General features: G+C 35.2%; 1 protein-coding gene across 3 annotated transcripts in view; it reads right to left on the bottom strand.

Moving 5' to 3' along the window:
* The window catches only part of GRIK2 (glutamate ionotropic receptor kainate type subunit 2), a 519,986-nt gene that overhangs the window by 243,672 nt on the left and 249,923 nt on the right, over nucleotides 1–26,391 (bottom strand). For all 3 annotated transcript variants that reach the window (XM_075202839.1, XM_075202838.1, XM_075202840.1), the window contains 3 exons: nucleotides 10,831–11,012; nucleotides 8,446–8,499; nucleotides 2,383–2,556 (listed from right to left, as the gene is read on the bottom strand). In XM_075202839.1, the coding sequence (XP_075058940.1) occupies nucleotides 2,383–2,556; nucleotides 8,446–8,499; nucleotides 10,831–11,012 (410 nt within the window). The remainder of the gene's footprint in view (nucleotides 1–2,382; nucleotides 2,557–8,445; nucleotides 8,500–10,830; nucleotides 11,013–26,391) is intronic.

Below are 26,391 nucleotides of genomic sequence, written 5' to 3'. Positions count from 1 at the left end.
ATCAGGAGCAATTGTAAAAATGTACTTTATGCTCAGTAAACATTAAGAACATCCTAATAAATGTATTTCATGGAAAAAAATATTAAAAATAACACATTATTTTTTTTAAACTTTTATTATTATTGGCTATATTATTAATAGGTGACAGTAATTTAATATTTTTCTGTGCATTCTTTTTGCAAATTTTTATTCCACATAGGTATTGGACATATTCTACAGTGTCTTGTGTAGCTGAGATGAGCAGACCTGACACTCGAGTTCATCAGCTCAGGCATATACAGATCTGCTGCTTGTTTAATTAAGGCGTTCGTATGCTTGAATTCTGTGCATTTCAAAACAGATGCACATTGTGTGTGTGTTTGATGAATCAGGCTCCTTGTGTTTAGAAGGTAAATCTGTGCACTTAGTTCACAGAATACTCTTTGCAAACATACAACCCAATAGAGCCCTAGCATAAAATGAACTCTGGGCATGATTCTAATACAATTGAATATGTATATTTAATAAATTCCAAGCTATATAAAATATGGGATAAAAAAAGGCTTTACCAAAAGTGATAAATTATTACTGTGCAAATGCTAAATATTAAAATCAGTGCTATTGTCAAGGACAAACATTTCCAGAGAAAAATCTTTAAAACCTGGACTGTCTCTGGGCACATAGTGGATGTCATGTGTAGTGAAATCATTATACTAACCGATTACCACACTCTAAGTTTATGCTATCTAATCAACATAAATAAAAAATGTAAAAAAATCTTAAAATGTTAGAAACTATGCACAAGCCTAGTTAATGACCAGTCAACAAAATTTAAACCATTTAATAATGGGTGTACATTAGTGATAATGGTTTATACCATTTATAGGAAAGACATTTTGTTGCATTTCTCTAGAGTGGACCACATTTGTGAGTTACCAGTGGATTCTAATAGTCAAATAAAGATAGATATTAATAGCTTATTACAATAAACATGTGGGAAGAGCCTGCCTGTTCCAATTGTAAAGTGCTACAGAACTTGCTGGCGCTATAAAAATAAATAATGATGATGATGATGATGATGATAATGTTAATGTCTGTGACATCAGTGGTATAAACAAAAAAACAAGGCAAACTAATAATTATGTCTGGTGAAAACTAGTACACATGGGGGCAAATGTATTAAGCTCCGGGTTCTTCAACACCCGCGAGTTCGGCGTCTTCGGCGTTTAAATTTAAAGCGGCGCTGCCTTGTAAAGGGTCTTTATCATGCTGGAAAACCCATATTCTTACACTGAGTAGCACAATTCATTCCAAAATGCCTTGGTAATGCTCTGATTGATGATTCCTTAAACACAGGCAAGGCCTTCAGTGCCAGAAGCAGCAAAGCAGCCCCACAACATATTTAAATGTAGGAAGGGTGTTCACCTCCTTAAAAGCTTCATTAACAAATCACTGGTCTGCTTTGCCAAAATACCTCTGTTTTGGTTTCATCTTCCACAGAACATTTGACCTGACTTTCCTTTTTATGTCTATTTTCAGCAGTGGTGTCTCCTTGGCCTTTGCCCACAAAGCCCTTCTTGGTTTAGCGTGCAATGTATGGTACAGGATTAAACTATTCAGATTGTTCCAGGTCTGCCTTTAGCTCTTTGGATTATTTACATGGTGATTTTCCACAGTTTGCACCAACACCTTCAAATACTTCATTCCAGGGAGGTTCTTCACAGTTCCTTGAGTGGCAAAGTTCTTTATAACATTGTACACTGGTGATACAGGGATGCCAAAGTGTTTGGAGATGGCCTTGTACCCTTTACAGGTCTTGTGTTTGGTGATAGTAGCACTTGTGATGCTCTCAGACAGCTCACTTGTCTTCACCATTGTGACAAAGTTACAGGAAATAAAAAGTGGCCTTTTTAAACCTTTAAGCTATTTATTGTTCATTGGTTAATTAAAGTCACGTGAGCATTGGCAATTTATAACAGGTGACTCTAATTTCTATTTTAGCACACTTGAGTCTAATCTAGCTCTTTTGTTTTCAAATTGATTTTAATAGGTCAAAAGACAAGGTAATCTTTCAGTTTTTATAGTTTTTCCTACTATTGCTTTTTAAAATTGTTATTGTTTTATGCTCTTCTGTGCCAAACATGAGTGTCTATAGACCAAAGCTGTTTCACAACATTATTTTCTTTCAGGAGATATTTTACATGATACACTTATAACTCAGGTGTGCCAGTGATGTTGACCACATCTGTACTATTGCCGCATAATAATTTGGTACCCAGATTGTAGCATTGTAAATAAAAGAATAATATTGGTGATTTCGATTTGTAATTTTTCAGACTAGTCTTGACATATACATCATATGTTATAACATGTTATCACATAGTTTTAATTTAGAAGCCTTACCGTCATAAACCCATCCAACAATCCTGAATCAGGTTTGGGGGGTGCTTGCAACCTTTCCATAGACCATTTTTCAATTATAGATAAAACTTGGCTGTTTTCTATATTCAAGATTCGAAATCCAGTCATGTTCACACCACTATACCTATATGGTTCCACATCCAATGCAAATAGGTCCTAAAAGTAAAGTACATAAATGCATTAACCATAAAAAAGAACACAAATCACATTTCACAAAATTTTACAAATTCATGCATGTACCTATTCTAGCTACTTGATGCCAGATTTTTGAGGTATTACTGTATTTTAGGCTTAACTTAACCTTATTTAAACTAATCTTTACATTATAATGTTCCTTAGCTGATTTTCAATAGTGTTGATGTAAGGAAGTTTTATGTCGCCTTTATGCATGTGCTCAGATAAAGTACAAAGTCACAACTGTGCGAGCCTGTCACTTATTTGGAAAACTGTAAGTGGTATATTTACTAAGCTGGGGGTTTGAAAAAGTGGAGATGTTGCCTATAGCATCCAATCTGATTCTAGCTGTCATTTTGTATAATGTACTAAATAAATGGTTACTAGAAAATGATTGGTTGCTGTAGGCAACATCTCCACTTTTTCAAACCCACAGTTTAGTAAATATACCCATAACTGTTAAACAAAGTAATGCAATAAGGAAGAACATCACAACACAAGGGGCATTGACTTGGCTTTGTGTTGGGTATTTTTGATTTATTACATGATGATTTCCAGACTTATGATTACAACATCTGGACCGTTAATTTTGTTTTCCTTTGCACCAGTTTTCAGAACTCTTCCCTGTTATTACTTACTTCTTGTCAGGCTAGTCTAATCTACAAAATATCTGAGCACTCAGATATAAATTGTTACATTTTGGAATGGAAATGTATGATTTAGTCCCATTTTCAATTTTATGTTTTATGCCAATAATTCTGTTTATATGGCTTGTGAGACAACACATCTCCCTAATGAAGCCTTAGGGTAAAATACATCTCAGGTTCTTTGCATGCAAATTGCTCCTTGCATGGTGCTTTCCCACAAAATATTGTTTATATTGTACTTTTCTGGTGCATTTTGGCAGACCAATGCAATTTTGGTATGCAGGCTATGTTTTGTTATACATTATATTATCTCTCAGCTCAAATTTATGCAATAGTTTCATATTTTGTACTATAGTGGTTTAGGGACACTTTTCCAGATATGGCTACTTTTTGATTGTTTTATACTATTCTCATATTCATTCTATGTACCTTTATATCTTATTTTATTTATTCGCTCTCATTCATTCAATAACTAAACTTTATGGGTCTAAATCAATAAGGAAAGTAAGGCAAAAAATGAGTATGTTTTCTCCTGGAAAAAAAACATGTTACAGAGCAAGGGGTGCAAATTAGTTTATTGCTTTGCTCATAAGTTATATACTGTCTGTTTTTTTATGTAGCACACAAGCACTTGATAGCTTATTTGTACACTGAAATGTAAAGTTGATCTAGGACATGCTCTTCCCCAATTATTCTGCTCTACTCCAACTCAACCTTAATTTGATATTTTTGTGTAGAGATTTGTCCTGTACCACCTAACATTTAATAATAATTATTAATTAGGATTTCAAATTTAGTTATCCAACATTTGTTGCAGACAAATAAGTTATGTTCTGGTTGCACCATTTTTTTCAGGACACAGCTTATTTTCTATATATTTGGTCTGGTATTATTGGGATGTAATAATATTTTCTGTTTATCTGTGCCACAATTTGGATTTTTTCAATATACCTAATGAAGTGAAGTGTTTTTTTCCAGTTGAGTGTGGTGCATCAAGGTGGTTGCTTTTCTTGCATTTTGTAAATTGTTCTTGTAGAGCTCACATCAAATTAACAAAACAACCACTAGTTTTCCTGAAAAGAACATGATATATTAAACAAAGCTAGCCCTGCATCATAGAAATGATTGCCTACCTCGTTAGCAAACTAGATTTTAATTAGGAATAAAGGCATAATATTTCATGTCAGTGGAACGCAGGTTTTTATGGGTGTTAGCTGCTACTTTCATGATTTGCAGGCAGCATTTTCATTTGAAATGTATTTGTTCAACATCAGCTTTACATGTTTGTTAATTGAAAAGGAAAGTCCTTAATTTATAAAGAAGACAATGGACAGGTTATGTATGCCTGCTCTCAAATAATGCACACAGGGAATTGCACTGTCATGACAAATTGTTGTGTATCGGGGGGGTAAATTATTCTTCTAGGTACAGATTTATAGCTAAGAAGCACTTATGCCTAATGATACATGTAATGTATGAGAGTTCTTTACTTAGACACGTCCATAAAGTATTTGCGTTTGCACTCCCCTTCCATAACTGTCCCTCATCTCAAGTGTAAGGAGGCGAAAGTACCAAAAGTTCCAAATCTGCACCTGTACTTAAGTGTATGCTTTTTAGGGTCAAATTTGGATAATTTACTCTAAGCAAAAGGATGTACGCCCAGCTCTGAACCCCATTATGCCAATGCCTAGGTGTAGCGGAGGTTTCAGATTGTAATGCCCTTTACCTGTATATGCTGCTACTAGTTTCACAACTAGAGATTTATTTTAAAAATATATGTATTTATAAGACAGCAACACTAGTGTAGTGCTCTGATTTGGTCAGATATTAAAGGGGATCACCACCTAAAGTTAAATAATATGTATGTACACCAAAGTCATGCCTACTACTCAGCAGCTTGTGTCTTCTCATATTCCTGCCATCAGTATTGCAAATTAAACTTACTTTTGTAAGCCTGACTCTTTGCTCTGCTTCAACACTAATTTATATTCCCACCCCTTCTGGCCATCCATGGGACTGAATAAATCAAGCCAAATTAGTTGTTATTTTTAGATTTAGGGGGAGAACCCTTTCAAAAAGCAGGGATAAAATCTTCCATAGTAAAATAGTAACACTTTTAAATCTGTGATTGCCCCTAGCTCTGAATTTGCACTCATAATCAATGTATAGCCAAATTGGGCAGCATTATCAGTTTAATATAATATATATCGGTGTAATATATATATATATATATATATATATATATATATATATATATATATATAAAATGCATTTGCAAATATGTGTAAAAGGATTCTTTCAGTAAAGGGCTAGCCACACCCCCACATTAGGTTGGCCACACCCTCTTGTCAAATGTCACTCCCACTTAGATGGGGGGCGCCGGTGCCCTGTCTCGCCCAGGGCACTAAAATGTCTAGTTACGGCACTGATGCAGAGCAATGTTGGGAGGTTTGGCACAGCACTTGTACACATGATTGTTTAAGTAGTGGGAAGAGCAACATTTTAGTTGCATCCTGGCAGTGAATATGTACACAGCAGAAAACACTTAACTCTTCCTTAATCCTAAACTCTTCTTTATTCTAACTTAATTGCACACAATGCAAGTGCTCATACATTATAATACTGCTTTGACACCTTGATGTGTAGAGTTTGGAAAACATAACCTTAATGAATTCATGACCATGTTTTTAGTCAAATGCAAATACAAATACAATATTCATAGGTTTATTATATAGTGTGCTAGAGGTGCGGATTAATATATTAACATAGATTTATTTCATTTACAGGGTCAATTGGTCAGGTATATTTTATATACTTCATTGGGCTTCATTAAATACTTTACATGGCCATAATTTGAATTAATTCTTGGATTACTGCATACAGAATTATATTGCTGATTAAACAAAATACATAGGAAAAACATAACTAGTAGTACTAGAGAAGGAGTGCGATAAACATGTTGAAGATGGGTTTCAAATAACTTTAAATAAATGTAATTTTCTACACACCTATTTATTAAAAACATGAGAATCACCAGTGAAACATTTATAAATGGGCCCAAATAAAAGAAGCCTATCTCTTCATGACACATTCCCCTGCACTACAACCGTGCTTATAAGAGCTTATAGTTTAAAGGAAAATGTGAGGAATGGAAGACTGCAAGTGCTTTGTACAGTAGGACAGGGATATTTCTATCCATAAGCATGAAGTTTACTAAATGCTTAAAAATGCTATATAAATTAATCTCTCTGAAATCTCTGACAAAACATGAAAATAAAATACTTTTGAAAATACTTAGCAGTGATTTGTGTATAAGAGCAAGAAAGTGAAATGTTTGAGACAATTTAAAATAAAAAATATACCCTTAGTTCTACCCTTAGCTCAAACCACTTAATTAAAAGCAGGACCTGCCTTTTTGTGGGCAACGGTAGGTCAACTGCCCAAGGCCCAAACCTGCTTGGGGGCCAACAACTTCTGTCCTCCCTTTTGCTTTGCTGCTTATTTCTAGGGTTAGCACACATAGCTGTAGTTCTGTAATTGTTAATGACAGGTCCCATTGCTCTTTTACTTTACTACATCCATAGGTTGCAAATGATGGGGCACTGAGAACCATCATTAACAACTAACAGGCAGCTTTGGATGATCAGTGGCCTTATTGCCAAACTTGGATTCAATTTTTCAGCTCTTGCTGCTAGGGTAGATGTTAATTATATAGAGAGAATAATGTATTTTCAGGGGTATCCACTGATTACCAACATAAAAAAGAACAAGGCTGTATGCGACCATAAGCCACAAGATAAGCTTGGCACATGACTGTATGTAATGGACATTGCCATCTTTTCCATTGGGCACGATGGGCAGGTGCCCGGGGGCCCCATAGGCAAGGGGGCCCCATAGACAGGGCTCTTAAGTAAAATAAATAATCCTGAAAAAAAAAATAAAAAAAAATCCTGCAAATATATCTATATCTATCTCTATAGATATATATATATATATATATATATATATATATATATATACATATATATATATATATATTATATATATATATATATATATATATATATATATATATATATATACATATATATATATTTTATATATATATATATATATATATATATATATATATAATACACATATATAGAGGTAGGGGCCCCGCTGCACTGCTTTGCCCGGGGGCCCATAATGTTGTTAAGGTGGCCCTGGTAATGGATATGGGACTGAGAAGGCCAAGAGGCTGATAGGCTAGGCACAGAGCTTCATAGCATATGGTTAGCAGCAGATTGTGGTGGGCATTAAGCTGATAAGTTGGGCATGTATATAGTGAACATTGGCAAGACTGCTAATTCTTCAGCTTTGCACTGAGGTGGACATGAGGATGATACTCAGGTCCCATGGCTGTATATTGTAGCTGTAGGACTATATATCTTGGGCAGGAGTGTGTATATGGTAGAAGGCTGTATGCATTATTTGCATAGGGCTGTGTATTGACATCATGATGGTGTCTGTAACCCATAGTATTTAAGAATTTTTCTATACAGCTCATGCTGAGTTTATTTCTCATAGTGAATCCCAACCTTGTTCTCTTCCCCATGCTCCATCTTGTCTAAAATCGGTCCTAATTAAAGTAAAAGTATATGGTATACCTATACCTGGTAGAATTAGCAAATATATTCAGGGCAATTTACTGGGACTGTTCTATGTGTAAAAGAACGATCTTGGGAAGAATTCTGGAAGTGTATTTGCTGTGCAATTTGTGATGCTTACAATAGACAATGGACATAAGAACATATCTTTTTTTATTTTCTTACCAAAAAGAAACCCCTCCAGGTCTAGGAAAATGCATGTAATATTTGCATGGTTAGATTTAGAAAATTAAATGTAATTTCTGGCAAATCCAGTGAAAACAATGAAAATAGGTCTTGGCTTATAAGTATAAACCACATGCAGCCTTAAAGAGTTAAACTGATATACATCAGTCCAGAGAATAGATAAACTCCAGAAACAGTCAGTTAGCTTGAAGTTGGAAATGGTAACAAGGAAAGATGGTAGGTGTATGCCTTATACAGATGATAGATTTATTAGTGAAATATATAAAGATTGGAGAAGGTGAAGCATTGCCAGTGTACATATTTGCAGCTTCCATTTATCCAGTAGAGACTTAAATAAAATAAAAAGGTTACATGAGGTAGTGACCAATTCTTAAACATTTTTTACTTACCAGAGTTGTAAAAATATAGTGGTAATATTCTGTCATCATTCCCATTGCCAATGCCTGGAAGATGAATAATAAAACATGCTTTGAAAGTAACGATAAATTGAATTATTTATTTTGCAATTTGTATTTGACATATAATAAATACATTAGTTAATACAGTGTAAGGTTATTTTTTTGTGTGTGCCTGTGTTTATGAATTATATCAGATGATCAAATTAAGTTAAAAAAGGCTATCTTGTGAAGGAAAGCACTGCAATGACATGACACTAACTCATTACAGCCTTTACCTCCAGGTAGCACATTTAAAAGCCCCCACTGCCAAATAATGGCAAGCTGGGATTTTTGATTTGCAATTCATTGTAATGATGGGAGATGCCCTTAGATAAAGTCTATTATTAAAGAGACACCAGGACTTCGCCACTAGGGATACTTAATACAAAAAGGCACCAGTTCAAGGCTATAACTAGACATTAATTTTATATTAAAAATTGTAAAGGTGACCCCTAAGTCACTCTATAGTAATACTAAACAGCTATGGTTACGTATCAAAAGAAAGAAGACGATGAAGAATGAAACAACAGTTTGTTCCTTTAAGTCAAAAGCTGTAAAGTAAAAGAAAATGTTAGCAAAAAATTTAACAATTTCAAATAAAAAATAGCTCTGCCACTGACAACTTCTTTTAGCTGACAATAAAATTAAATGAAAGGTTGCTTACTGCTAGACTACTGCAATATTAATAACTTTATAAATAATGCATACTGGATAGCTTTAAGCAATACATTTTCACAATAGCCTGAGTATTTTTTGTAAGTAAATAGTTTTAGATATTTACAACATTCCAGGGGATTTTAAGGACTGTAATAGTGTAAATATGAATTTAAAGCGTATGGCAGTTCAAGACTTGCATTAATTTCACAACATCTTTGCAGAGTGCTACAAATCAATAAGCAAACATAAAATAATTTTACAAGCAATTAAAAATTCTGCATACACTACCCATCCACCGTACACATTTATTTATCAAGACATATTTTAGCATCTTAGCTCTTGTAAGTGATTTGCTTTTGACAATCATCCTCATCTGAATTGCTCTAGGTTCTGGACTCATTTGCCTTAGCAAGAGAGATTTGCAACACTGACATATTTTTTTTATTACATAGACAAGGGAAAGCTTGACTAATCATAGTCTGCCATGTAATTTGTAAGCAATGACATGTGCATTGAATCATACATACATACATACATGCATGCATGCTTTGCAGTAATACACAAACTTACTAGCAGACATCTAAAAATGTAAACATGGCTGGGTATACCACTTAGGCTAAAAAACAGTTAGCTACATACAATAAGTCAATAAAGGAGTGAGAAAAAATATAATGTGAGGATATATTGGTCCAGATATTTATAATTAATGTTCTTATAGGACCTGAGAATTTTGCTCTATAACCAGGGGAGGGTTCGCAAACTTTATCCCCAAGGGCAAGACTCGACTCAGCAGCCTATGAGGAACATTTTAAAGGAAAATAAATGGATGTTGCACAGTGGCCCAAACCATGGTAGCCCACTATAGAACTGGCCCAAGGAGCATAAGCCCCTCTGTCCACGAGCCCAGCCAACTCGTGCCCATAATCATAACCTATTGAGAACTAAAGTGTTGCTCCTTTACAGATTATAAATCCTCTTTAGAGAATATGCTAATAATCTGAAAAGTATGTGATCACTAATGTTTCTGCAATGCTATAGAATGTTTCCTGGAAACTAAAAGTATTTTATATCAAGGCTTCCTGAATATGAATGCAAAATGCACTATTCAGTTTTATCATACATCTCCACTGAAGAGTCATCATCATCATCTATTTATTTATTTATATAGCGCCACTAATTGTGCAGCGCTGTACAAAGAACTCATTCATTTTGTAACACTACAAAGCCCCTCAGAAGAAAAATGGAGCTTACAATCTAAATCCCTTAGCCTACACACACACAGACAGAGAGAGTCTAAGGGCAATTTAATAGTAGCCAATTAATCTACCAGTATGTTTTCGGAGTGTGTGAGGAAACCGGAGCACCCGGAGGAAACCCACACAAACACAGAGAGAACATACAAACTTCACACAAATAAGGCCATGGTCTTATGAAGTTATGTTTCAATGTTTTTTTCCCTTCAACGTAAACAAGAAACATCATCTCAAATCCTGCTAAACAGCTTGAAAAACTCAAATAATAAAATAACTGTGAATGCCTCAAATCATTCAATAACACCATTGGTCCCTGTGTTTAAATCCTGCAATCTGAGCAGAGCAGTTCTGTTCTAATATATTGGGCACTGCAAACCAATGACTCAGATCTGCGTAGCATTACATTACTATACAATGTTCAGATTACCTGTTTTAGTATCCCTGCTGCCATGTCATGGCTACAATCAAAGATGACATGGAACTCCTTGCCTCTCTTCATCTCTTTTAGCAGTGGTTTGGCATCCTTTGTGTCAATAGGTAGCTGACGGATTTTGAGTCTCAAGTTGTACCGAGAAGGAGCCTTAATTAGTTCTTGTAATCGGATAAGACCTAGTAAAATAAATATAAAGTATGTCAGTGATGCAGATAGGAATGCGTTTTCTTAAAATTACGCTATTTTTTTTTATTAATGTGTGTGCTTTTTGTTTAATTCTTGACTAACAATAAAATATTAATTATGACTTTTATATATTTGTTTTTAATTGTTTCTGACCTGCATAGGGAATGCTCAAAAATCCCTACTTTCAGTCTTAATTAACTAGTAGGTGATTCTCCTCCAATATGCTTATAATAAAATACACATAAAACCACACCAAAACCACAGAACAAGTACAGAAAACAAAATACATGAATGTGGAATATAGTAGAAATGTAAAGAATATGTAAATTAAAAATATAAGATAACTATAATCATTCCACAAGTAATTATCACCACAAAAAAACCCACACATGGGTATATAGATGGAAAGACGATACAAATTTTAGCTGCAACATAATGACATCATAAAAGTAGGTGGGAAGTACATATGATCATAGATGTTGCCCCTGATAACATTGCTATGTAGTCCAGTAATTGAAAGACCCATTGTGAGTTCACTCCTCTAGATGGCTCTTTGCTATTATTTGCTGCTTTTGTTTTCTGAGCACAGTATTTGGTGGTACTACATTCTGTCTCTTTTACAGTTCTTACATGGTTGTATTTGGAATTGTCTTATTTGTCTAAAGTGTTCCCAGCAATTCCCTTGCTGGAAAAGCATGCCAAAAGCAGAAGATCAATGGGAAGCATCAGCAACTGACTAGGGAGATTTACGGTCATATACACTTTTTTTTAGAAACTTTTTTTATTTTTAAACTGCATCAAATACACAAAAAAGTATTGCGACAAAAAAAAGATAATGTGTTATTGATAGAGCAAGATAATAGATAGCATATATACCAAAATGAACTTATAATACTGTCATAGTATACAACTATTAGAGAACATTAGTAAAATACTAGTCATTAATATGAGAAGCAATAACCAAGTTAGTAATCACAACACAGGGACTTTTTAATGAAAATGAAGGAAGGGTTTGGGAGGAAGTGAGGGAGGAAAAACAAAGGTGAAAAAAATGGGTGGGTTAGAGGTAAAGGGAGGAGGAACACTGGAGGAGCCCACATTATTCCAAAACTGGTGCAGAGAAATTGTCAAAATGAAACCAGTGTTTTCATATAGCATGAAAATTGGGCAATGTGTTGTTGAGTATTCCAGTAATATGTTCCATAGAGGATGTATATGCCATATCTTGTTCAAAAGTGCTGTTCTGATGTGTGTGTGTGTGTGTGTGTGTGTGTCTGTGTGTGTGTGTGTTTGGAGGGGGGGTATATTCTCACATTCTCTTGATATCAACAGTTTAGAGGCATGACAAATACGTTTGTCAGTAGATCTACTCAGTGATTTGATAGGTTTATGAAGCAGGAGTGTTACACGCTCAACAAACAACTTTATTCATATCACTCGTCAATGACAAAGAAATAAATGTCATATAGAATGTTTTATTGTGAATTCATATAAACATAAATGTAAAGAACTCATTTAGTGTATAAAAATATTAATGTGAAATACAAATACAGCTATATACAGTAAAAACATTTCCTATTATGACATGTTTCGAATATGTTAGACTAATGTTTTATGTATGCAATAACTACTTGACAGATATGATATTATATGTAAATTACTGGAGCTGTCAAGGTGTCAGACTTGCTTTGAATAAAGCTGGGAATTTGATGAGCTTGACACTTGGACCACAAACTCTCACTCTGCTCTGACAGCAATCAGAACTGAAATTGGTTAGATAATGGTAAAGGATGGGTTGTAGATTTCTCTTATCAGTAAATTGATAGACTAGTTATCACATGGTTACAATAGCAACATTATATTTCCTAATATTCCGGGGGGAGTAATATAATAGTCAGTGGGAGTAATTTATGACTAGACGCTGTATTGCTAACTAGCTTTTCATTTTGTTCCAGTGGACCTGCTTTTGCATACAACGCAAAATTATGCTCACATGTTCACATCTTGAAGAGCAATGAAATTGGCTATTGGCCCAGACTCATTTGCATAATCATGTTTTTTTTTCACCCTTCCAAAAAGTAAATAAATTCAAAGCATAGCCTACTGAGTCCTGGCTACACATTATTTGAACTTTTCCTGTTATCTTGCAATATACTGCTTGCTTGACCCACCTTAAGCTATTAGATGAGTACATTGAGACAGAGTGCATATTTTCAACTGCACTGCTATGTCAAAGCAAACAGTGTATTATTTCTCAAAACTCACCACCTTGATAATGTACGTGCACAACAGTATAGAAGCCTAGTCTAGTAATGACACCACAGGACAATGTCTTATGCCAGGCAGTTTAGCATAGTTGTTATACAACAGTAGAATCACAGCTGTAATGTTAGCACTATGTATGTTGTGGTTAATGTTTTGAAAACACTTAAAAATTGTTGGCTTACCATATTAATTAGAAGAGGACATCATTTTGGCAGAATGGACTCCACATATAGAATATTTTACTTTTGGATACAAATACATTTCAATTTGTTTTTAAACTTACTTCAAAACCTTCGAACCATTGTTACTCTATGTAAACAGATAAATAAAAGGTGGACATACCTATATAGCTCTTACTTGCCAGCTTATGGCAAGTATGATCCGGGAGCCTGCTGTAGAAGGTGGGCATGCAGGGGGAGGGACTCCAAAAATTGCATCATTTTGGCCAAACGCTGCGATTCCCGGTGAATCGCGGCATTTTGGACCCAATTCTGCCCACTTCACTAGGAAGTGGGCAGATCCGGGAGATTGCCACACTCTCCCAGGAGTCTGTGAGACCCTCGCGAAATGCGGGAGTCTCCCGGACATTCCGGGAGAGATGGTTAGTATGATATAGCTGTAAATCATATCTCTTATATCGCCTGAGAAAAACAATTTGGTTCTTACCACTAATATTCACTGGTTCACCAATCTTTTTTTTATAAGAATCTGTGACTGTTGGCTATAGAATTAATTTGTAAACCTAAAAAAATGTGGATTCTTTCACCAATGTTCATGCAACATTCATTTTTATGGACAGATGCACTGATTAATGTAGTAGTGCAATATATGGTTGGAGCAATTTTTAAGCAGTTTGATGAGTAAGCTGGGGTATTCTGGAAGGTAAAATATTCTTAGTAAGCTACCCAATTATCAAACAAAGTGAAATTCAGAATTTGCTTTTATTTCGTAACCATGACCTGCAAGCAGTGGAAGTTTTCCTGATTTATTAGGCATTCACGGAATCTTTTTAAATGTGTAAAATGGCAATATTTTATGTTTTTTATCTAGACGATTCCAGACTTCATGACATTTTGCTATTGTCAAAGAAAGTGTTTGTGCACCTAGATTTGGGCTGTGCATTTAAAAAGCCTTTATGCATACAAAATTAATCTATGTATTGTATATTTTGTCCGTAGAACTGATACCTGATAAATGACCTACCCAGGTCAAAAAGATTATTGTATCAAAGTAAGTGCCAAATAATTTGAACTATACCATCTATTTGTGAGCTGATGCATTCTAAAATTTAGGTAATAGGTTATGATTATGCCTTAAAATCGCACATATAGTTTCAGGCAGAGCTGTACATAAGATTTTACAGCTACACTTTCCATGTCAATTTGAGCTTTTGGGTGTTTTGCGTGTTTTCCCCAATCAATTTTGGAAAATTCCTGGTCGTTGTATTGCAACTAGAATTTTTTTTAAAACTGCTTTTTTTGGACTGCATCAAAAATATAAAGGCTCAAAAATAAATATATAAAGCATAAGTAATAGCCACATTACAGCACATAACAAATACATTCAGGTGAACAGATCATCATCAGCAGCTATTTATATAGTGCCACTAATTACGCAGCGCTATACAGAGAACAAACTCACATCAGTCCCTGTCCCATTGGAACCTACAGTCTGAATTTTGTAACAAATAAAAACACACACACACACACAAACACAAACACACACTAGGGTCAATTTGATAACAGCCAATTAACTTCACAGTCTGTTGTTTGAGTGTGGGAGATAAACCGAGCACCCAGAGGAAACCCACGCAAACACAGGGAGAACATACAAACTCCACACAGATAAAGCCATGTTTGGTAATTGAACTCATGACCCCAATGCTGTGAGGCAGATATCGCATAAGACTATAGATCTATATGTCATATAACAAAGCGGTGACATACAAAACAGTATCATATATTGCAATGAGAAACGGAAGAAAAAAAGTGAAACTAAAATACAGTGTTTTTTATTTTTAATTATATTCAAGGGAAAGTTAATGGGGAAGAAAAAATGGTGGTGGGAAGGAAAGGGCGGAAAAATAATTGGGAGGCCCATGCACTCTGTTTTACTCCAAGCCTAGGGTGCATGAGTTAGTGAAATTAATCCAGGGTTCCCAATTTGAAAAGAAAAGTAGTGTTGGAAGTCCATTGATATATTCGATAGCGTTTATATGTCCTATCATATTCAGTAGTGCTGTTCGGATGGAGGCAAGAGGCTGTTTCCAATTTCTAGTAATTAAGAATTTGGAGGCCTGGCATATATTTATTATTAATTTGTATTTGAATTTGCCCAGGGAATGGATGAGGATATTGACTAGAAGTATCAAGAAATCCCTCGGTATCTGAATCTCAGTAATAAACTTGATCACCTCTATAGTTATAGCCCAGAACTGCTGAATCCTGGGGCACTCCCACAAGTATGTGCCAGTATCACTACATTCTCTCCAGGATCTGTTAGAAGTGAGGGGATAGATGCAAAAAAATCAATTTTGGCACAATATAACAATGTGTGTAAATCTTATATGAGCTTTCCTTAATACTCACATTTATAGAGGCCTTAGCTAAAATCTCCATGATGATGGACCATCTCTTGTTGTCCAAGGAGATCGGCAGTTCTCTTTCCCAGGCTACCTCATGGGGCTCCAATGGGGGGTGTCAGTAGTAAGTATCGAATGGTATATCATGGAGAGTTTGCCTTTACATCCAACTGAGTAGATACAGTTTCCTTCTAAAGGGGGGGGTCTTTGAACATGTCCATGATTGAATAAAGCTGCAAATTTATAGCTATTCAAAGTGAAGCGTGAGAGAAAGGTAGTATTTGTCCTGTATATGCACAAATGAAGTAAAGGCAAATTCACCCAACGATATGTGTACATCTATCAAAGTTCTTAGACTTCCGTGGTTCGGCTATTATATCTTAATGTCAGGGAAAATAAATGGGTGTTTCCAGATAGGGAAAAAAGGGGAAGGATAGGGAGCCAAATTAAATTGAGCATTCACTCTGTCCCACATAGAGAGAGTGAAGTTATCTGCAGGGTTAGTATATGCTTAGTTAAAAGGATGCAAAGACCACCCATTTTCCTAGATTTGGCCAGTATCGCTCTGCTGATTCTGGGTTTTTCCCTCTCTATGTGAATCTATTAGAAATTCACTGAAACACCAGTAGGGTGGAGAGGGGCACATGAACCAAAGGGTCTGAAAAAGATAAAGCCGTCATGGAAGTATATTCATTTTAATGGAATTTACCCTCTCTGTCCATGAGATATACAGGGTTTTCCATTTAGCAATGTTCTGGTAGATTTTATTAGTCAGAGGTAAATAATTAAATTGATATAATCGGGAGCAAATTTTAGTAATAGAAAGGTACCGAAGTGTCTTTGGATGCCACTGAAATTTAAATGAGGATTTCAGTCAATCCCAGTCTCTATCTGGAACATTGAGTGTCAGAGCTTCAGAGTTGGTGTCGTTAATTTTATATACGGAGAGGGATCCATAGTACTTAATTTCTAATAAATTTAGTATAGATCTATGTGGATTAGACAGTGTGAGAAGTACGTCATCAGCAAAGAGCAAAATTGTGATTAGGTCTAGTTTTAGCAGCCAGGGGTTCTATACATTGGGCAAAGATTAGCAGGGACAAGGGGCACCCTTACCTAATCCCATTGAGTAGATTAAACAGATCAGAATTTTGCCTAGGTGGAGGTAGAGTATAGAACATGAATGGCTCATAAAAATGCGTCCTGAAACCCATATGATTCCAAAGTGGAAAACATAAATGGCCAGGAAATTCGGTTTAACATGGTCTCAGCTAAAACGACCAACGGAATTTTGCATTTTTTAACATAGTGGATGATGTGGATAACCCTATGGGTATTATCGGATGCCTGTCTATTAGGTATAAAACCCACCTGGTCTGAATCAATCAGATTGGGCAGAACCATGTTGAGCCTTAAGGCTAGGATCTTTGCAAACAATTTAATGTCTGCAGCTAACACTCTTAAGAAGACATACTTCATCTCATTTTATAATTTCATATAAAATATTTATAGAAACCTTAGGAATATGATAATAATTTAAAGTAATTTATGCACCAACAATTATATATTAAAAACATTGAAAGGCATACATCTTCTAATATTATCTTAAGTGCTTTGTTCATTGAATATAATATTTTAAATTGTTATTTCAATTTGACTAATTCAAGGCAGCATCATCTGTCTTTGCATTTCATCTCTGTGATTGTCACAAGTTTCACTGAAATGAGCAGTTAATAGCCAATCAGTTACATCATCTGTACTGATTGGGAGAACATGTACTGTATATATTACATCTAGAAAAGGGCTCTGTTGCAATGTATATTTTATATTTTGCTGCTTTGTTCTTTGATCACAATTTTTTTTTATTTTTTTCTTTTGTTATAATAATCAACTATCTTTGCTGTTTTTACGGTCATAAGCAAAGTGTTATCATGGCAAAATTAGGTTAATTGCTAGAGGATCACATTTTTGTTCCTTTGGATGCAACAAGACAGACGGACTAAGGCATTACGTGAAGAATGCAGACCAGCTGCAGGAATATATTTGATTCTGCATATAAAACAAGATTATGGTTAGTGGTTTGCTAATCAATATCAATGGGTAGACAGTAACCATTTGTGGAGGTGATCCTATTTTGTTGAATATCTGCAAAGCCTAGTCACACAAAATTGAACCTCAATCACTACTCTCAGTAAAATGCAATTTACTCCATCTAAGTGCATTTATTGGCAAAAAATCTTACACTTGCTTACATAAAACCGTTTCCATAATACATAATTTTGTCCCAGGCCACCTGCTTGAAAAATGTTGTGCAAAGTGGCTGCAAAAACGGACATCAAAAAGCAGAATTGGAATGCACCTATCTGCTCTCCTCATGGAAAAAAAAAACATTTTGTGTATTAAAAGATGCATTACTCCACTTCCAATTTTTCTGTTCACAATTGACCCCCATTCTTAACTATCTGGCACAATGCATATGTAAATTTCATCTGGCTTCTTTTCCCCATAATGCATATGTATGCAACAAGTCAATATGGATAGGCTTAAATAAAAAAGAGTGTCAATTAAACCAATAGCAGCGCAAACTATGGAAATAATGATTATATAGTGATAAGACCTCCAGGCCTGAAATGAAATGAAAAAATGGTTTACTATAGCAGATTCCTATTGAACTTGACCTGTCACCTGAACATAATAATGTATCATTAAAACATTAAATAATGGTATCAATAAAACATTAATTCATGATTTATTGATTTTGTTTTAAAAGCAGTAAGGATTTTTGTCATTTCCTTTTCATTATTCTCCCTAAATTTGCAATGGAAGATAGAAATGTATAGAAATGTTTATAAAATGCAAGTGACAAATAAATAAACATAGGGCACAAAGCTAAAATAAACAGCATTACCATTAGACAGATAATGTAGGTCCTGGTTTGTAATGCAATTGCAATAACTGTGACACACTAAGAATAGGGGTAGCGGCTGATTGTTTACACAAATAATAATATGTGGAGGGATATGAGACAAAACACTGTGTAATAAAACAAATATTTATATAAGAGCAGAGTGCCCCCTCTCCCTGCTATTCTGAAAACCAGTCTCAGTCTAGTCTGCACAGAATGGGTGCCTCTATGGGAAGAGGTTTCATATTAAAAGCTACCCCTTTCAGTAGCTACCAACCCTAAGCTGGAAAGCACAGGGGCTCTTCGTAACTGCTCTAGCATGTGGGTGCCAGTCGCATTAACACATTTGAAACCAGTATAATGTACAGGGTTCCTAAGAACTAGAGATGGTCACTGACCCCGTGTTTTGGTTTTGTATTCGGTTTTGGATCTGGATTACCTTAGTGTTTTGGTTTTGCAAAACCGCCCTTGCGTGTTTTGGTTTTGTTTTTGTTTGGTTTTGTTTTGCTATTTTCGAAAAAAATAAAAAAAAATTGGTCTAAAATAACCTAATTTAGTGCTCCACCAGTTTCTTAGATAAGTGAGGTAATTCTAAAGCTAATAAATTATGAAAAAAAACAGTTTAATCCCTGGTAGGCCGTCCTTAATTCGAACACTTGTCTGCAAATTATACAGACAAACCTGGTTGTCTACCTCCGCCATCTTTGATTATTGCCAATGTAGCCATCATCTTTGGGTGTATATTACACCCTACACTTGTAGTTGAATATTAAAAAAAGCAGCCTGCACAGACTATGGAAATAGAAAGTAAAATTAAATGGACCACGGTAGTTTGGTTGCTATCTATGCCCCCCCGCCCTCCACTTGTAGTTGAATATAAAAAAGCAGCCTGCATAGACTGTAGAACTAGAAATTCGAATATACAAAGAAAAGGACAAAGGCAGTTTGGTATCTGTCTGCATCAGCCCCCTCCCCTATCCACTTGTAGTAAAAAAGAAAAAAAAGCAGCCTGCATAGACTGTAGAACTATAAATTCGAATATACAAAGAAATGGACAAAGGCAGTTTGGTATCTGTCTGCATCAGACCCCTCCCCCCACCCACTTGTAGTAAAATAGAAAAAAGCAGCCTGCATAGACTGTAGAACTAGAAATTTGAATATACAAAGAAATGGACTAAGGCAGTTTGGTATCTGTCTGCATCAGACCCCCCCCCATCCACTTGTAGTAAAATAGAGAAAAAAGAAGCCTGCATAGACTGTAGAACTAGAAATTAGAATATACAAAGAAATGGACAAAGGCAGTTTGGTATCTGACTGCATCAGATCCCCTCTCCACTAGGAGTAAAATAGAAAACTATTCAGCTGTTATATAATCTAGGATATAAATAGAAATTGAGAAAGGCAATTTGGTATCTGTCTGCATCATAATCATCAACATCCTCATTAGCGCCCTCGTCGCCTACACAAATCTCCCCCTCATCCTCTTCTATTTCCAAAGTGGAATCCCCAATTTGTGTATCACCGGCTACACTCGGGCTATTAAGGCACACATCAGCAGAATGCTCACGATTAGACATCCCACTGTTGGATGGACTCTCCACAGGGATTGGTGTAATTTCTGAATCAGAGCAAACATTATCCTCTAATGCCTTGCTGTTATCTTGCAGCTCGGCTTTGACGTGTAACAGTAGTTGTGCACAAATTGTAGGCTCGGTAACTTTTTGGGATCTTCCACTAATAGCCAAAGGTGAAGGCCTCATTCTCTCTTTGCCACTGCATGTGTAGAACGGCATGTTGCCAATTTGTTTTTTATCGGCACTTAACTTTTGCTCAGTAACACTTCTTTTTCGCTTCAACAAAGTAAAAAAAAAATTTTTGTTTGTTTTTTTGGACTGATTTCGAAACACTGTGTAGTTTGACATCACCTTACCCAGATGACGTACTGGGAACACTAACATCAGGACTGGTGACAGAACCTGGTTGCTCATTCTGATCATATGTGGACTGCTTTGAATCCATTCTGAGTGCAAAGCACTTGTAGTGGTAAAAATTATTTGGTAAGATACTGCTGACAAATATGACTTTTGACAGCCAGAAATATTTATGCACAATTATGATGGACACCCCAAAAGCACTGGGGAGTGCTAAAAATTATTTGGTAGACACTGCTGACAGATATGACTTTTGACAGCCAGAAATATTTATGCACAATTATGGGGGACACCCCAAAAGCACCGAGGAGTGCTAAAAATTAGTTGGTAAGATACTGCTGACAGATATGACTTTTGACAGCCAGAAATATTTATGCACAATTATGGGGGACACCCCAAAAGCACTGAGGAGTGCTAAAAATTAGTTGATAGATACTGCTGACAGATATGACTTTTGACAGCCAGAAATATTTATGCACAATTATGGGGACACCCCAAAAGCACTGAGGAGTGCAAAAAATTAGTTGGTAGATACTGCTGACAGATATGACTTTTGACAGCCAGAAATATTTATGCACAATTATGGGGGACACCCCAAAAGCACTGGGGAGTGCCAAATATTAAAAAAAATAAAAATAAACCTCTATCCTCCTCTCTTCTCTAGCGATTTTTGTTAGAGCAATTGCAAGAAGAATATTGGATTCTCTGTCCCTGCTCTAATCAGCCTGTGACTACACCCTCCTCTCTCCCTCTGTCAAATGGCGATGGATTGCTGTGGAGGCGTGTATTTATAATGTTGAAGTATGACGAGAACCGAGCCCCGAGATCCGTCGATGTCACAATGACGTTCGGCCTCGATTTGGATTCGGAGCGGGCGGGAGAGTACCGAGCTGCTCAGCTCGGTACTCGGATAGGCAAAGTTCGGGTGGGTTCGGTTCTTGGGGAACCGGACCCACCCATCTCTACTAAGAACCCTCATATTATACCAAAAGAATAAAAAATAATCATTTATGATTGCAAAATAAACTTTAACTGAATAAACAAAAACTATTGTTCTCCACTTTACTAAATAGCAACTAAAATCCTAGTCTTGCGCCATCCTAGCCAAGATCCACTGTAATCTAAATCGATTAAAAGTAGAACTCCTGAAACGTCCCCATAAAAATGACAAAAAGATGCAAAATGACAATGGCTTAGAGTAATCATTTCACATCACCAGCAGCTTATGATTGGTTATCAGTGAAGAAAAGTCCTGGTGAATTCTGATTCGTTCACAGTGGTTGTTTGTAACATATGTTTTTTTTTTACAGGAATTGTTCTATGATTTCTCCCAATTCAGAATATACTGGATAAAAAAAAGAAAATATTTTATTTCTGATTATGACAGACTAAGAAAGAAAACAAAATATTTAACTTCCATTTTAATACAATGATAAATACGGTTTAAGAGTGTTGTTTATAGTCAAGTAAAGTTTATTTTAAAATATGCTATTATTTATTTTTTACTCTTTTGGGATAATGGTCAGGGGTCTTTAATACCTGGATCACAAGAATGCCAAAGTTAACATTCCAAACTTTTGATTTACCCAGGCCCCAGAACCTAGGTGGGCAATAAAGAAAATGTCTGATTATTTTCTATGGTTCAGATTGGCATGTCTGTGTGTGTGTGTGTGTGTGTGTGTGTGTGTGTGTGTGTGTGTGTGTGTGTGTGTGTGTGTGTGTGTGTGTGTGTGTGTGTTTTTGCTAAAAGAATACATTAGAAAAATATTTTGCCAAAACTGCCTTGATCCTACCAAGATAACCTAAGTCTTATAAGTTTTTACCATTTCTATTAAATTAGCACAATTACTATTCAGGAAATTCCTGACAATTTTATACATTTAATTGTATAGTTTAGATTTAGTTTAGATTTCACATTTTGAGGCTTTTTGCTGATCACTTCAAAATTTAAATGGGCATTAATATAGTCTATCCAATGTTGGTATAGCCTAAGTTTAGCCTTAATAATGTTTTTGCCAGGATATAAAAAAATGATTTATATGCACAGTTCTTATAGTGATAGTTGTTTTTTCTAATAATATTCCTTAATGTTTATATATAACATGGGTCATTTATGATGGGTAGACCCAATGTGTAGAATTCACACCTTTGTTATTTGTGCATAGCCCAGTGTTAAGCTACGTATTCTTTATTTTTATTTTTCTGCAAAACATTTGCATAGATACTATTATGTATGGAATAAGCAGAATGTATTCAAAAACCTAATAAATTAAGTTTTAAACTCTTTGTATTCGAATACCTTGAACTCCCTATCTTGGAGCGCAAAGCTGCAATATTTTGCTCATTTTAGCACGCAAGGCAAGTTCGCTTTTGTTTTTATTCTTGCTAGAGCACTACAAACTAAGGAAAATAACTCTTCATTTTGAAAAAACATATTGCATTGCCTTCTAGGAATTACATTGTCTAATCAATGAAGCAATAACATTTATTTGCACAAACTAAAATGTACCTGTATGAGAAGATTACGTTTTGTCTGAAGTGCCTTAACTGATATTATTTTATCTTAAATCAGAAAATGATAGACTTGAATAAATCCATATTCTTTCACTATTGTAATTAGTTTATTTTCCCATCAAAGAAGGAAATGAGAATTGCCTGTCAAAACGGATAGCCATAGCAAATTTGCTTATCTGTAAAATTATTAGAATCCTAAATTTATAGATTTAGGCTAGACAAGACTGATGTGTCTAACTACACACTGGAGCATATTCGCAGGGCAAAAACAATATTGTGGTATGAGGAAAAAAACATTTATTCCTGTTGTGATATTACATGGCCACATCTCTGCTTGTTTCACCTTATTTTACAGCATTGTACACAAATTTCCAAAGGAGCAGTTTTGCTCTTGGTGATGGGTGCAATGATGCTTGCAGGGGCATTACTTATGTACATACACATAGTTGCAAATATATACACGTGTTCGTCCCTAAATTGCTAGAGCAAGATTCTATTATGTGCATAAAATATTAAAATGAGTTTAAATGTGGTTTCCTTATTCTGCAAAAACATCTCCAAACCTTTTTACTAACCAAAAGGATTTGAATTTATAGACTATAATATGACATTATTACCTTATTTCAATGGAATCATGTTTATTCAACAGGGCCTGATGCTGCGTTAGGAGCAAAGCAAAACAGATGCAAATTTTCACCTTGGCAAAACCATGTTGCACTGGAGAGGGAGGTAAATTTAAAATGTGATTTATAGTTGGGGTAGGACATGTTCTAGATCAACTTAGCTTTCAGTGTAAATATAAATCTATCAAGTATTTGTGTGATACATGAAAAGTAGACATTATTTTCCTTGAGTGCAAAAAAAAAATATTTTCACCCCTTACATTGTAACAAGGATGGTTCAGGATCAAATTTACTCCCTCTTTTGCTTTGTTTCTAAGTATCATGCCCATAATGGGTTTCATTTACAGTTAGGCATAAACTTAGGTAGCTGCAGATATGTGTATAATAGACCTAAAGGTTGTATTTAGTAAATGCAATCCCTACCATGACTTTAATCATGTGTTATATTTACTCTGGAGCTAATTATATCTAACAGGTACCTTTTATTGCAAGGTCAACATTTTAAGATGGTTGGAAGTATGGAAGTATCATATATGTTCATGGTCCCCACCAGCACCTCACCTGCCTTATGTCAGGAGTCTGACAATACTAAGACAAACAGTTACAAGATAGTTGAGATGTTCTAAAATTTAAATCCAGTTTGTAATTCAATTAAATGTCAATAGTGTAATGACCACAAACATATTCACTGTATATTTGCCAATTGACCCCGATTCAGAACTGTGAATGGAAATTTGAGTCACACTTTTGCCTTCACTGTTTGCAGCTTGCCGATCACATCAGGCATTTGTGAAAGTTCTTGCAAAGTTGTGTTCCAGTTTGAGCACCTCTATTAGTAAGTAGTCATTTCAAACCACTGGTATTGGGCACATGGCTTAGCAGTGTGGAAGCATGCTACATACACTGGGCCCAAAGAAGATAAAATTCTATCACTAAATGTGACTCCTAGATGAGAGCAAATTTTAAATGTGCACATAGATTTACAGTTTTACAGGGTGTATTAGCTCAATTCTTTTATTGAATCCATATATTTAAATTAGTTACATATGTTCAAAATTGGGCCCAAATTTACAACAACCACAGGTTATTACAGACCCAGAAAAGGGCCTGAAAAATCCTTTTCCAAAATGTTGTGCAAATTCTATTTTCCAAGTTCTAAATCATTGATGCATATGAAAGCACCAATAGTATGAAATCTGCAGAAGTAGGTGCAAGAACACCAATAGATTCCATAAACAAGGTTTATATATCGGACACATAATGTAAGAGAAGGTCCAATGTTCCCGCACTTTCATTGGCTTATCTAAAGCATGTTAATTTATCATCAAAGTCTAGAGGCGATGTCTGTGTAAATAATTTTGCTCTGTGGTGTGGTTGGGGGTATAATAAAGTCCTAGCAAAACAAAGTTGATAGCAATTCCACACAGAACATAAGGTCAAAGTCTGCCAGCACACACAAAATTTAGTAACCAACTGCAATATGAGGTGAATATGTTTTGAGTTTTTAAATTTTCGCTCATCCCTACTACATTGGGCAGGGGAGATATCCTAATGAAATTCAAAAGTTGCAGAATGAAAATTTTAGGGAAACCATTATAGCTGCACTACAACCTTGGAATATATTTTACTAATGCACCCCCTCTGCTTTTCCTGGGTCTTCTTCAGGATTCACTTTCTCTCACATGCTCAACTAAAAACCAGCATGGATGCATTTCAAAATCTAAAATAGGCACGGCAATTGCGTATGTGCGCAGGGAACAAATAGGTGTCTTTCCACAAAAAATGTTTTGCTCCACTGCATTTGTTCTGATTAATCGCATTTGTAAATGTCTTCTTAATAACTATAAACTGATTTAATTTTAAAGAACATGTTTGTTTCATGTAATCCTTTACATTATATATGGAATTCACTTAGACATTAGGAGGATTTTGATGTATTCTGGTCTCTTTTTATAATGCTTATTTTGGCTTTTATTATATGCCTCTCTGACTGTAGCTTGTATAGGATATATTGTAGATGGCATTTTACAGTATTTTAATCTATTTTGTTTTTTACAGTTTGTCTTGCCTGGAATATCTGTAGGATTTTATTTGAGAATTGATTTGCATTGCAGAGAGGTTTCTCTTTTAACACATTTTCTTTGATGTAAAAAATGATTCAATCTTTGATCAAAGACTTTAACAATTTACCAAAAGCGCATCTTTGTGAGTTTCAGTAAGGAGGCTCTTCCATCTACCATGAATTTTGCTTTTTAATCAAGATCCATTTTCTTTTCCATCCCATTAATTGACATGATACATTCTACTTGGTTATTTTTATGTGATGTTTATAAAATAATTCAATATGCTATGCAACATATAATACATTCAATGTCAATGGATAAATATGTTTTTTAGTGTAAATTGCCATTAAATTAAATGTTAGGGATTTTTGCATAGAATTATTGTTTCAGATTAATAGTTAAAAGGTTAGATCATGGTTCAGAAAGTATTGAGCTATTTACATGCAATACTTTTAAATGTGTATAGAATTGCAAAGCTGTGTCAATT

Source organism: Mixophyes fleayi, chromosome 3, assembly GCF_038048845.1.
Source record: "Mixophyes fleayi isolate aMixFle1 chromosome 3, aMixFle1.hap1, whole genome shotgun sequence".
NCBI classification, from domain to species: domain Eukaryota; kingdom Metazoa; phylum Chordata; class Amphibia; order Anura; family Limnodynastidae; genus Mixophyes; species Mixophyes fleayi.
Note: the sequence above shows the minus strand (reverse complement) of the source record. Positions and strands in the feature narration are given on the sequence as shown.